This window comes from Ipomoea nil, unplaced genomic scaffold (genome assembly GCF_001879475.1).
Source record: "Ipomoea nil cultivar Tokyo-kokei standard unplaced genomic scaffold, Asagao_1.1 scaffold1074, whole genome shotgun sequence".
Lineage (NCBI taxonomy): Eukaryota > Viridiplantae > Streptophyta > Magnoliopsida > Solanales > Convolvulaceae > Ipomoea > Ipomoea nil.
In genome coordinates, this window is record NW_017617502.1 from 4,142,704 (window position 1) to 4,157,692 (window position 14,989).

General features: G+C 43.4%; 1 protein-coding gene across 1 annotated transcript; it reads right to left on the reverse strand.

The window, feature by feature from the left end:
• Positions 1 to 10,442: 10,442 nt before the first annotated feature.
• Positions 10,443 to 10,874, reverse strand: LOC109182656 (metalloendoproteinase 5-MMP-like). Its single transcript, XM_019332807.1, has one exon. It carries the CDS (start codon positions 10,872 to 10,874, stop codon positions 10,443 to 10,445), a length of 432 nt encoding a protein of 143 aa, XP_019188352.1.
• Positions 10,875 to 14,989: the final 4,115 nt, after the last annotated feature.

Sequence of the window (14,989 nt, forward strand, 5' to 3'; positions counted from 1 at the left end):
CGCATTCATTCCAGTACGGACGTCCACGATTGATGAGGATTCCAACGTAACGGCCGGAGCAAGGAGCGTTAACGAGCGCTGCTTCGTTTACGTGTACTTTGATCTGGATAGATAAGCGAACGTACAGAACACTGCAACACTGCAACACTGCGAAACTCCGATCCAGTATGGAGATCCTAGAAAACTCTCACGCTAAGTCGCTGATCCCCGGCTTCCTCTACTCTTCCCCTTCGTCCTTCTTGGCGTCTCCCAGTCTGTCAGCTTGGACCAATCTCGGACTTCCGTTCCGCCGCCGCTAGCGATGGAGGAGCGGAAAAGGTTCCGTGATCCCGGCGCCCAAGGAGCCCTCTAAGAAGATCGAGGTGTTCTCGCCGGCGTTTTATGCCGCCTGCACCTTCGGCGGAATCCTCAGCTGCGGCCTCATGCACACGACCGTCACCCCTCTTGACGTTGTCAAGTGCAACATGCAGATTTACCCCTGCCTGGTTACAGGGCCCAAGGAGCTTGCAAGTATGGGTTCTCGTCGACTTTGCCGGGGAATTGCAGTGGTCGCGGAACTGATTGCACTAATTTCTCACCTTCCTCTCTTCGTCACAGGAAAATCACAGGGAATTAAGGAAAACATCGCAGAGCTCGGAGCAATCGTCTCCGTTGATGTGGGAGGCCATCTTCACGTTTATGGCATGTGGAGGCGCTGAAAACGTGGTATGGAGTTCCTTCTGTTTAAACGCGCCACTACTCCAATTAGATCGATTTTGTTGGTACCGTTGGTAGAAAATAAATAATAATCAAATAATAAGATTATTATTTTCTGGAAAACAAGGGAAGGAAAGATGGAGAATTTTGGCTCGTGTTTGGTGTTGGGTTTTTGCAGGAGTCGAGTGAGCACTCTTTCCTTAAAACCTTATTTGCCACCTCCCAAAGATGCTAGGAGCGTTGTGGCCTAGGCTTCCCAGGATAAAACTTGCTAGTGATTCAATGTTTGAGCACTCAAACAAGGAATCCGGCGAGCAAGACACGACTATGAACACAGGAGGCTAAAGAAGGAGTAGAGGCAGAGAGGTTTTGAGGCTAAAAAGAAGAACTTTCGTATTCTATTTCTGTGTGTAAAACTCTACTGCCCAACTCCTCTTTATATAGGGGTGAAGGATTTAATAGCTTTTAATTAGGCACTTAAGGGCACCCCTCCACCTTCCTGTAACAGCACCATTAACATGGCCTTCAATTCAAAATTAAAATTGGAATTAACTCAAAAAATTAATTCCGTAACAGTAGAATTGAACACCCAACGGTCACAAAACTGCACAGGTTCTTGTAGGCCGAAACTAGAACTTTCGGCCATGGGCCCTTATCATGTCTCGGCCCGCAAGGCCGAGACTTCAGTTTCGGCTATAAGCCGAAACTGCATGTTACTGGTTTCGGCCACCACTAGGCCGAAACCAAGGTGTGGCCGAAACTACCTACTGGTTTCGGCCTATAGCCGAAACTGCATGTTACTGGTTTCGGCCACCACAAGGCCGAAACCAAGGTGTGGCCGAAACTACCTACTGGTTTCAGCCACAAGGCCGAACCAAGGTGTAGTTTCGGCTACATCTTACAGTGGCTTGTTGGAAAATGACAGTCCGTTTGGCATAACTTATGCCCGCCACACGAGCTCGGGCTGCTTGAATCAAGCCTTTTTCAATCTCTGCTAGTTGGAATTTGATTTGCACCCCCCCCCCCCCCCCCCCCCGCGCGCACGCGCAAGAGAGCCTCTATGATATACAATTCTAGAGGCTTCAAAAGAGCTCTTGTATATAAGGGGGGGAAATCTTCATTCCAAAGCAATGTGGGACAAAAGCTCACTTTTTCCCTTCATTTTCCAACTCAAATGGGTCTACTTTGAGAAGCAATATCTCATTCACCCATTATCCGTTTTGAGCGTACAATATATCGATCTCTTCGTCTCACTACGAAGAATCCGAATACACTTTGACCCGATCCAAATCGGAAGTAGACCCCACTGATAATTGTACCACAAAATAGCCACTTAACATGCCATTTTAAGCTATTTTTTCCAACAATCCCCCACATGAATGAAAAATTGATTTTCGGGGTATTTTGAAATCGGAAACAACTGTGTTCAAACGGTCGATCCCTGCATAGGATAGGTAGGGACTCACTATACCCTTTGAACCTTCCCTTGTAAAGACATGTTTACTCTACTGGCTGTACGGTAGAATGCGATGTCTTTGAACCGACTGCCGTTTGTGTAGACGATGACATATCTCACACAGGAATCTCCCAACCATGCTCTTGTGCCCAACAATTCTCCTTTGAAGCGACCCTCACTTCTCTCTAACATAGGTGATTCTTTCTCGAGTATCCCGCATACTCAAGAATCATTAAAGCATTAATATGCTAGCCTCTTGTGGGAGTCACTGTTTTAACGAGGAGTAGTAGGGAGTCCGAGACCCCCACAGTGACGCGCTCCGTTCCATAATTTAGTTGTCCCATTGAACCTAGGTGCCAGCTAGGTTGGGTATCCACTATAGAACTTTTTAGTCCAAGGGCATTAGACCCATTCCTCGTGTCAACTTCTCCACAACGTCTTTGCCTAACCCTTTGGTCAGCGGATCCGCTATATTGTCTTTTGACTTTACGTAGTCAATCGAGACAACACCAGTTGTGAGCAGTTGTCTAATGGTATTTACATATGACTCTGTACTCTCCCAATTGTGGCTTGACTATCGCAATGCACACATATTGGAGGTACCGGTCTTTCCCAATTAGGAATATCCTCTATAAAATGGCGTAGCCATTCAGCCTCTTCACAACCTTTGTCCAAGGCTATTAGCTCAGATTCCATCGTGGGTCTAGCTATCACAGTTTGCTTAGAGGATTTCCACGCAACGGCTGCACCGGCTAGTGTAAACACGTAGCCACTCGTGGACTTAGAGTCCTTAATATCAGATATCCAATTCGCGTTGCTATACCCTTTAAGTACAGCGGGATATCTCCCGCAGTGCAGTCCAAGATCACGAGTATACCTCAAGTATCTCATAACCTTTACTATTGCCTTCCAGTGCATAGCACCGGGGTTACTCGTATATCTACTGAGTTTACTAACCGCATAGGCAATATCCGGCCTAGTACAGCTCATAAGATACATCAAGCTACCAATAACCTGAGCATATTCCACTTGTGAAATAACTTCTCCGTGGTTCTTGGTTAGATGAATGTTTGTATCAAATGGTGTCCTAGCCACTTGACTATCATCCTTGTTAAATTTCTCAAGGATTTTGTCAATATAATGTGATTGGCTCAACACGAGACCATCAGGTCTTCTAATGATTCTAATCCCGAGGATTAAATCAGCCAAACCCATATCCTTCATGTCAAATCTCGCATTTAACATGTTTTTAGTAGACTTGATCATCCGATCATTACTACCAACGATGAGAATATCATCAACATATAAACAAAGGATGACATAGCCGTCTATCGTTTCCTTAACGTAGACACATTTGTCACTTTCGTTTATTTTAAACCCATTAGTTAACATCGCATGGTCAAACTTCTCGTGCCACTGCTTAGGCGCTTGTTTTAAACCATAGAGAGATTTAACCAATTTACACACTTTCCTTTCTTGGCCCGGAACCACGAACCCTTCAGGTTGTTCCATATAGATTTCCTCATCTAATTCGCCATTTAGGAAAGCGGTTTTCACATCCATTTGATGAACTTCCAAGTTCCGCAACGCGGCTATGGCAAGTATCATCCTTATGGAGTTTATTCTCGTCACGGGAGAATACGTGTCGAAGTAATCGAGGCCCTCGCGTTACCTGTAACCCTTGATTACAAGCCTAGCCTTATACTTCTCAATGGAACCATCTGGTTTAATCTTCCTTTTAAAGACCCACTTGGATCCTAAGGGTTTACTACCCGGAGGAAGATCAACGAGTTCCCAAGTGTGATTCTGTAGGATAGAATCCACTTCACTTTTTATAGCCTCTTTCCACATTGGTCCTTCTGTAGAAGTCACAGCTTCTACATACGTTCGAGGCTCATTCTCTATCAAACAAGATAGAAAATCGGGTTCATTTTCTAATAAACAAGTTAGAGTACCCGAATCATACTCTAACAAGTAAGTTAGAAAATCAGGACCGAATGATTTTCCAACTCTCGCCCGCTTACTGCGTCTCTGCTCGAGCTCGGGTTCTCTCTCAGATTCCCCACTATCATTATCCATAGTTTCGTCAAACGTTCATTTTGACGTACTTGGTCTCTCGTTGGACCTACAAGGAAATATATTTTCGAAGAAATATGCATTCCTTGATTCTATTATCGTGTTCTCGTGTACATCCGAATTATTGGACTCGTGTACTAAGAACCGATAAGCACTACTATTATGTGCATAGCCAATAAAGATACAGTCCACCGTCTTAGGACCTATCTTTATTTTCTTAGGTGTTGACACCAAAACTTTGGCAAGACACCGCCACACTTTCAGGTATTGGTAGGAAGGTTTCCTACCGTTCCACAGCTCATAAGGAGTCTTATCGAGCTTCTTGCGGGGTACCTTATTCAAAAGGTAGTTACTTGTCAAAATCGCCTCACCCCACGCATCTTGAGGTAGGCCCGAACTTATAAGCATCGCATTCATCATATCTTTCAATGTACGATTCTTTCGTTCGGCAACACCGTTCGATTGAGGTGAGTAAGGTGCCGTACGTTCGTGTATTATACCTACACTTGCATAGAAGTCACCAATTGGTGCTTTGTACTCACCACCTCTATCGCTTCTAACCTTCTTAATTCTCCGATTAAGCTGGTTTTCCACTTCGTTCTTATAAAGAACGGATTTATCAACGGCTTCATCTTTGCTCTTAAGCAAATACACATAGCAGTATCGTGTGCTATCGTCGATAAATGTGATAAAATACTTATTACCACCTCTCGTTTGTATCGATCTAAAATCGCACAAATCACTATGGATATAATTCTAGTGGTTCAGTTTCCCTTTCAACCGATTTGAAAGGTACTTTCGTTAGTTTTGCCTCAACACAAATTTCACACTTATTATTTGTGTCAATTTGAAAGTTAGGAATATGGTCCATGCTAATTAATCTACGCATAGAATTAAAATTAACATGACCTAGTCTACCATGCCATAAATTGGAAGACTCAAGTAAGTAAACAGAATTAACTTCGCTTTTATTGATAACAGGAATTACACTGAGCTTAAACAGTCCATCAGTTACATATCCTTTACCAACAAACATCCCTAACTTGGACAAAACTACTTTGTCTGACTCGAACACCATGCGAAAGCCATGCTTGTTCAACAAAGAGCCAGACACAATATTCTTCCTCAGCTCAGGAACATACAGCACGTTGTTCAACGTCAGCTCCTTCCCGGAAGTCATCTTCAGAACCACCTTGCCCACGCCTTCCACAGCAGACTGAGCAGAGTTTCCCATCCACACCTTTTCACCATCAACGGTCTCAAAGGTGTTGAACATCTCTCGGTTGCAACACAAGTGTCTGGTTGCACCGGTATCAATGAACCACTCACGAGGGTTTGAGCCCACGAGGTTCACCTCGGTCACCATAGCCGAAAGGCTAATCTCGACCTCCTTCTGATTGCTATCTCCAACAACATTGGCTTCAGAACTCTTGTTCTTCTTCCTTGGAGCCTTGCATTCAGATGCTCTGTGGCCATGCTTGCCACAATTGTAGCATTCACCAGGAAACTTGTTCTTGGTAACGCCACCTTTCGGACCTAGCTTTCGCTTGTCCTTCTTGTTCCTCTTGGAGCTCTTACCGTGCTCCACAACGTTGGCCTTAGCGCCAACAACGATAGGAATTTTCCTATCATTCGTCCTGTTCCCTTCCTCAATCCTGAGTCGCTGGATCAGGTCCTCCAGATTCATCTCCTTTCGCTTATGCTTAAGGTAGTTCTTGAAGTCCTTCCAACCTGGAGGCAACAAATGGATCACAGATCCCACTTGGAAGGCTTCACTTAGCACCATGCCCTCGTCACGGATCTCATCAAAGATTAATTGCAAATCTTCTACCTGACTTAGCACAGTTATTGAATCAACCATTTTGAAGTCGAGGAATCGGCCAACCACAAATTTCTTTGAGCTGGCATCCTCACTTCGGTATTTATGATCCAAAGCTTCCCACACCGCTTTTGATGTGCTTATCTTTTGATATACATCGTATAGCATGTCACACAATCTATTAAGGATGTAGTTTCGGCAAAGAAAGTCCGAATAGCCAACTGCCATCACGGATTGTGCATCTTGTTCCTTCAACTCAGGAACACTCTCGGACAAGAACCTTGCCAAGTCGAGATTTGCTAGGTAGAACAACATTTTTTGTTGCAACCTCTTGAAGTTCGAACCAACACCGGTGAACTTCTCCGGCTTTTCAGCCGAACCACTCGGTACCGAAGGTACCCGAGACATGGGAATATATCCCTCAGTGCTCCCACCATCTTGTGAACCAACATTCACTGGTGTAGCTTGGGAATTAGCAACATTGTTGCCATTTCCTCCACTGTTATCTGCAACAACGTTATTGTTGCCGTTTCTTCCATTGTTGTCCGCAACAACATTATCCTCCCCATTGATTGGCAGTACGGGTCCATTTTTCTTCAAGGAAATTCGGAGAAGACCACCAATTGAAAAACGAAGAATAAGGTTTTAAGACTGTTGGTACCGTTGGTAGAAAACAAATAATAATCAAATAATAAGATTATTATTTTCTGGAAAAGAAGGGAAGGAAAGATGGAGAATTTTGGCTCGTGTTTGGTGTTGGGTTTTTGCAAGAGTTCAGTGAGCACTCTTTCCTTAAAACCTTATTTGCCACCTCCCAAAGATGCTAGGAGCGTTGTGGCCTAAGCTTCCCAGGATAAAACTTGCTAGTGATTCAATGTTTGAGCACTCAAACAAGGAATCCGGCGAGCAAGACACGACTATGAACACAGGAGGCTAAAGAAGGAGTAGAAGCAGAGAGGTTTTGAGGCTAAAAAGAAGAACTTTCGTATTCTATTTCTGTGTCTAAAACTCTACTGCCCAACTCCTCTTTATATAGGGGTGAAGGATTTAATAGCTTTTAATTAGGCACTTAAGGGCACCCCTCCACCTTCTTGTAACAGCACCATTAACATGGCCTTCAATTCAAAATTAAAATTGGAATTAACTCAAAAAATTAATTCCGTAACAATAGAATTGAACACCCAACGGTCACAAAACTGCACAGGTTCGTGTAGGCCGAAACTAGAAGTTTCGGCCATGGGCCCTTATCATGTCTCGGCCCGCAAGGCAGAGACTTCAGTTTCGGCTTATAGCCGAAACTGCATGTTACTGGTTTCGGCCACCACAAGGCCGAAACCAAGGTGTGGTCGAAACTACCTACTGTTTCGGCCACAAGGCCGAACCAAGGTGTAGTTTCAGCTACATCTTACAGTGGCTTGTTGGAAAATGACAGTCCGTTTGGCATAACACACATTCGTGCCTGCGCACACGAGCTCGGGCTGCTTGAATCAAGCCTTTTTCAATCTCTGCTAGTTGGAATTTGATTTGCACCCCCCCCCCCCCCCCCCCCCCGCGCGCGCGCGAAAAATAACCTCTATGCTATACAATTCTACAAGCTTCAAAAGAGCTCTTGTATATAAGGGGGGAAAATCTTCATTCCAAAGAAATGTGGGACAAAAGATCACTTTTTCCCTTCATTTTCCAACTCAAATGGGTCTACTTTGAGAATCAATATCTCATTCACCCATTATCCGTTTTGAGCGTACAATATATCGATCTCTTCGTCCCACTACGAAGAATACGAATCCACTTTGACCCGACCCAAATCGGAAGTGGACCCCACTGATAATTGTACCACAAAATAGCCACTTAACATGCCATTTTTTCCAACAGATTTTTCAATCCGGCATGCCCATTTATATGGCCATGTCGCAGGAAACGTACGCTCCATGGATTTGGGAAGATGGCGGGGAGGCATGCAGCTCGTAAATACAGCATCAGTGAAGGTCTTCCTGCATCACGCGCCTTCTCAGATAACAACCAGTGAGGTTGAGAAGAAGAGTTTGGATCCCTAGTACGTAAGACGCAAGGTTTTGCGCCGCGGAGGCCCGATGTATACTTCAGATTAGATAATGTGATGGAGATCGATGGCAATCGATTTGTCCCGAATTCGAATCGGAGTGGATTCAAGAAAATCAAGACTCCAAGATAGTGGCAGGAAATGGTGATGATGAATGGAAATTGCTTAAAGAATGAGATATTTTGTAAAATTTTCCTTTTGCTGGAATTCATGATTGTGTAGAACTGAGATCTCCATGCAAGGTCACGGCTTCATCCGAATTCACCAATGATGGAATTGGGAGAGGCAGACCTCACCATTCTTGATTGCAACGGTGGTTATAGACCAAAAGTAGGGGCACGCACGAGCTTGATATAATTAATTAACATGATAGTTGATTGTGATAGTCGTGTTAGACAAAAAAGATAGAGCACGCTCAAGCTTATACAGCAGCTCTCAACAAGAGAGCCAATGATGGATTTAATTAATCCGGGGTAGACCCGAATCAATAAATTCGGATACGAACGTAATATAAATAATAAATAAATAATACAAAACGATGTTGTAAAGGCCGTAGAGACCGTATATTGTATTAAATGTCGTAAATTGGCTATTACAATGGTTTCATGACAAAGTGTATGTAATGGATCGCGATTATCAAGCTATTACAAGGAGAATGTAATGCCATTACCAGTAGTAGTTTAGGACAAAAGATATAAGATGATCCCGTGTAAATATCGTACAATGCTTATTTATACAAACTAAATCCTAACCAACATGCCAATTTCATGATGTGGGCCGCATGCTAAGTCAAGGCCCATTATTCTGGGCTCGGAGACGGACTCTGAACTTGACACTCTTCTTGGGCTGCTCGGGTTATACATTCCCGGACCCCGGGTCTCTATTATTATTGGGCCATTTCTAATATATCCATCATCGTGTTTGAGTTGTTGGGTTGCCATGGAGATGATAATAGGCTTGTGGTACAATGGACGAGAGGGCGACCTAGACTTGAATATTGTAGAAGCTCAGAGCTTGTCGAATATGGATTTCATCACCGAGCAGCTCCGTTGGTGATTCACTGTGCTCGATGTCTATGGAAAGCCATTTGTTGGCCGGCGATTAAAGCGACGTCGCGAGAAATAGAAAATCACCAGCGAACTGAAACGGTGGCGAATATATTGCCAAATATTCAGAGTAAAATGCACTTGCCTTCAATTGGCCCTTTATTTCTCGCTAAAACCTTGCTACACTCTAATTCTGAGGAGAATCTGATCAAGAGATAACCTTTCCCTCAATTTTAGCAAGGATCTGCTATTCATCCTCCATAATTCTCATAATTGGTTTGCCAAGTCTCGATTGAGAATCTGTGTTTGTCGCAACTGGCATTTGGTCTCCCAAAATTACTCCTTGATTTCTCATAGTTTTTGTCGATTGATTGCATATGTGTTGTTGATTCATGCCAATTGTTGTTGTAGGTGAGCTTTGACTTGTCTAATTTTGACGATCTCGCATTATTTTAGGAAACATCATAAATTCTGGCGGCAGACCATTCGGAACAGCCCCCAACTCACCATTCTAGCATTCGGGAATTATTCTGGAAGTTTTCCAGATTCTAGCGATTGTCCGGTGGGATTATTGAAAGTAAACCAAATATTCGAAATGGTGGCATTTTGAGAATGAGATTACCGGATTTGTCGAGGCGGGCGAAGGATACACCGCGGTCGACGGTGTTGGAGGTCCAAATAACGGAGGGAGATGGTCCAGTGCCGGAGGTGGGCTGAAGGTCGCCGTTGGAGAGGAAGCGGAGGGCACCGCTTGAAGGTCGCCGTTGGAATCTCATATGGGTTTTTTTTTTCGGTAACGAAGCAAAAAACTGAAAAACGGAGAAGGCAAAGACAATGAAATTACATTTTTATCCTCGATTATAACGTTTGTCAAACAGCAGTTTAGACTTATGACTAACTCGGTTAGAAATTGTATAGTTGGGGACTAAATTGGTCAATTTTGAAAGTCGATGACTAAAGTGGTGAAATCCTCATAGTCGAGGAAGTCGATGACTAAAGTGGTGAAATCCTCATAGTCAAGGGAACATCGATAATTAACTTTTTTTTTTGCCTAGCACTTTTTACAGGTTTTCGGGTTACTATAATGACATGGCCCAAGTTATTAGCACGTAGACCTTCTTTTTAAGTCAACCTCTAATTTTTACTATAAACAATTAAAATCCCAAGTACATATCACTATATCACTCCACTTTCTCTGCATTGCGAGTCGCCCATCGCCCCTGATCACATCGGATTTTGACAGAATTATAATCTTAACAATTATAATATGCCAGTCTGCAAAGGTCATCTTCACAAGTGTTCGATCTCATGCAAGGCAACACTTCGTATGTCCACAACATCGGTTGGCGGACCAAATTCTGCCCAGTTTTCATCTGCATCAAAGTGACAAATCCCTTTTGTGGGTGCATCAAACGGGCGCCGATTTCCATGATCACCAGAAAACAAATGGAACTTCAAATCTGCTTTATTAAATTTAGTTTTTCTAAATGAGAAATGGCTCACCATATGCCAGTCTGCAAAGGCCATCTTCATAGGGAAGAAAAACTTGTCGGTAGTACCGTCTGCAAATCCATATGTGAGCGCGTGTTTGTGATGTGGCCACTTGGGGTTGCCGGGAAAGAAAGCATATTGCGGCACCACCTCAAAGGGCCAAACACGTTGCGGTTGCATCCAATTCGTGCCATTGATGATATCCGGCACTCCACATCGAGGCATCATCATCGCGGATAGGGTGGCGACGTCTTAGACTCCGGTGGAGTTGAGGTTAAAATTGGTTTGATTGGTTATGACAGCAGATAGGTTTAATAGGGAGATACAATTTACGATTGTTTTTCATCGTGTAAGTGAGGTTGTTGAAGGAGAGATAGAAGGAGAGGATCTCTCACCAGAGATATGTTGTCCTCTTCTGGTGGTACAACTATTGTTAGAGAGTCTCAGAGCTTATAAAAAACTAGTACATACGTAAGATGGAAGCTGCAGGAGCCAGAAACTACTGTTGGCGATAGAGTATGTGATGTTGTTTTAATTAGTGGTAGATGGAAAGTGTAAATGGAGATGGAGATCCTCGAGTGTCGTTCTCAAAGGATGACAATTTGGAGAGTTTAATACGCGTTTGGGAAGTAACACACGAGCAAGTTAAACCAAGCTAATGCTATTGAAATCATAATCGGTGAAGTATGAAAAACACGAGTATACAACGCAATGGAAAGATAACAATCTTAATGGAAAGAGGATTGGATTGCCCTCCTTGGACAAACATCCCTAAACAACATGCATTCCGTACAAGATATCGGGAAGGTCGATTCACGAATTCTGACGGGGGTATAAGGCACTTGCACTAGACTACGTAGAGTCTACTCTTAATTCCTAAGGTGGCTAAGGCATTTTCATAAACACGTTGTCTACCTTCCCCTCCCGGGCCTAGCCCTCTCAGATCGTAGGGCGGGGATGATGCACTTCTAGACTAGGGGAGAAGGACAATCTCTTGTACAATCCCCCATCTTATACTCTTGCCTAATTGTGGCCATCAACTAGACAAGATCAAATCAATCAAACACATCACATAGTAATTCAATTCATCAACACATCCACGCAATACTAATTAAGCATGCCTAGGATGCCATAAGTCCAAGAATTGCAATCCAATCAAATGTTCTAGCTACTTCCTAACATGGAGGATAGAAATATACTTCTAAACATGAATAGATTCAAAAAGAAGTAAGGAATTGAGATAGAAAACAAGAATATAAGATGCTAAAAAGGAAAGGAATACAAATCAAATGTACAATCCAATATTCAATTACAAGTTCTTCTTCAATCTCTTAGCAAATCTCTTGTTTCTCTCTCTAGGGTTCCTAATCAAACTCTACAATTTCAGGAAATGTAATAAAATGTGTGGTGTGTCCCCCCAAAGGCTGAATTTCTCCCCTTTTATACCTCTGCTTTTCGCGCTTTGGAGGGATCCCGCCCCACGTGCGTGGGTTGAGTGCGTGGGCCGGTCACTTATGACCCCACGCACGTGGGTCGCATGCGTGGGCTGCCCCTTTCCGCGTCTTCTTCTTTCCTACTTTTTGTTTTGTCTTTCCCATAATCACCGGCAAGAAATCATAACACGTTATTCTTATGTCTTGCTTATTTGTGTGTTTAATATACACATACCAATTTCTCCTCATTTCCCATGTAATATGATCCAGACTCACACATTTTATGCTTCTAAAATGCCTTCAAGAATGTACACTTTTGGCGCTTATCAAAGGTTTTCACACTTTAGGCTAGCTTGTCCCCAAGCAAGAGAATCAACACTTTTCTAGCTCAACAAGTGCCAAAGGCGTAACATAGCAATCTTCTTTCTCAAGTGTCAGAACGATTAGAGCATGTATGAGTTTCAAATAAGTGTCATGTCTGTAACACCCCGAAATTTTAAAACTTTTGAGGCTTATATAATAAAGGTAAATTCTCATTAAATCCCAAATCAGAACATAAGAGCACGGGGTGCTATGCCACACCAGAGCTAGAGAGCTCATGCGCACAGGCTAACTAACTAATATCCTTAATAATGTCAATACATAAGCATGGCACGCAGGTTGAAAGGGAAACTATCTATACTACGCTCCGAATCTCTAGCGCACTCCAGTGTCTACTCATCTGTGCCTGAAAGCCAAATATATCTGTTCAGCGAGAGATGCTGGTAACCCACTCCAACGCGTTGAAATATAATACATATAGAGATATATATAGATATACGAAAACCATTTTGAACATGAAGATATATCCTACGAACTCTAACTTTTAAAACAGGGATAGACTCGACACATAGAGCTAAGCACAAACGGCAGCTATAGCAAGCATATATAGTTCGCAACAGGCAAGGTAGATAAGGCTGAGCATAAACAATAATCATAACCCCACATAAACAATCCCCAACGTAAATCCCGTAGTCACACCCCCAGGATACTCATAATCATAACTCATTCATATCTCATCACATAAGCACACTTTGTTGGCGCCACAGGACCAATCGCATGGCCATACATGAGGGTCAGCGCATATAGCTCTGACACGGCCCCGCAGCACCCTGCCCCGTCTCACAATACGGAGGGGTCGATCGCAACCGACCGATGAACCGTAGCTCATCATAGTTTGATCGCAACCAAACAGTAGACCGCAGCCCAAGAGTATGTCATCTGACCGCAGCCAGGAAAATGAACCGCAGCTCATGTAGAACGGTGAACCGCAGCCCTATATAATATTTATATACCTGACCGATCCCAACCGGCCTGGTTAACAGTCAGTATGGTTCTCAACCCATCCGACTGCCCGTATAATCCATTTGATCGCAACCAAACGGTGGACCGCAGCCCTATATAATATTTATATACCTGACCGATCGCAACCGGCCTGGTTAACAGTCAGTATGGTTCTCAACTCATCCAACTGCCCGTATAGCCAATTTGATCGCAACCAAATTGAGGTATCATGCACACATAACACATAGCAAGCACATGCAACCCACATTAACACATTGGGAAGGGGGAGAAAACGTATAACAAAACCTATGCGTGATCCTTCACATACTAAGAATAATCCTAAGGGGTTCATACTTCTTTCACCTAGGTCAACGAGGTACCAGTTCAACTAGCATGCAATATATAAGACCCATACAACCTACGAATGGTACTCGAAATACCCAACTAGACATAGGCACGACAGACGAAGTCCGTTGGGACACCACGGGGGTCGGGGGAACATCAAACGGGGAAGCCAAAGGGGTACAAACCAGCGGGTAGCCGGTGGGTGAGGGGTCACCCGCCGGCTGCCCGTCGGCGGTACTGTTCTGGGCAGCGGGTGCCCGGCGGGCAGCTGCCCGCCCGCCGGCTGCCCGCTGCCGGCGAGACCTCTTTTGGCCGTGGGTAGGTGGCGGGTCCCCTACCCCCACCTACCCCCCACTGACTCTTTTTCACCAAAAACGCCACGGGAACCTTTGTGGAACCCGAAACCATGCTTAGACACTTTCAAACGCAATTGATAACACACGTAGACAATTAACAGATCAATATCAAGAAACATACGGCACATAACCTATCATGCTTTTCTAAACACAATCAACACCCAAACATACAAATTCCCACCCAATCTACCAAGAATAATACCATACGAATTCCACAATATAACCTAGGGTTCTAATCCCTTTTAAATCAACAAGAACACAATTCATCTTTTAATATCAAGATTCGGTGAGAATATCAAGGACATCCTAGAATTATCAAGAACATCATATAATTATCAAGAACGCCACATACTCATCAAGAACACCATAATTATCAAGAACCCACCATTGTCAAGATCATCAAGAACATCAATGGGATCATAACACCAATTATCAATGTAACGAATGATCAACACATAATAATATGGGAAATCCTAAGGGGGAATCATAGCTATGAAAATAGGTTTTGTTGAGACATGGGTTACCTCTTAGCCTTAATTGATTCCTTGGCTATGAAGGGTCTTTCTTTAAGCTTTCTTCTTTCTTGATTTCTCCTAGGGGAATTATTGGAATTCTTAGTGTGGTGAGAGATTATTGTGGTGGGAGTTCTAGGTGCCTCCTTATGTTCCCTATTTATATATTTAAGAGTCTTACTTAGGGCCTAATTACTATAGGTTTGCTAACTCTATTCCTTTTATGACTAAGGATTGGGTTTAGGGATAAGGGCCCATGGACTATGGTGGGCCTCTCTTAATTAATTATTGTGATTTAATTCTTTCTTTTGGGTAATTGGTTTTAGGGATCGTAACACGGGGTGTTACAATGTCTCATGTTATGAAGCAAGTATGGT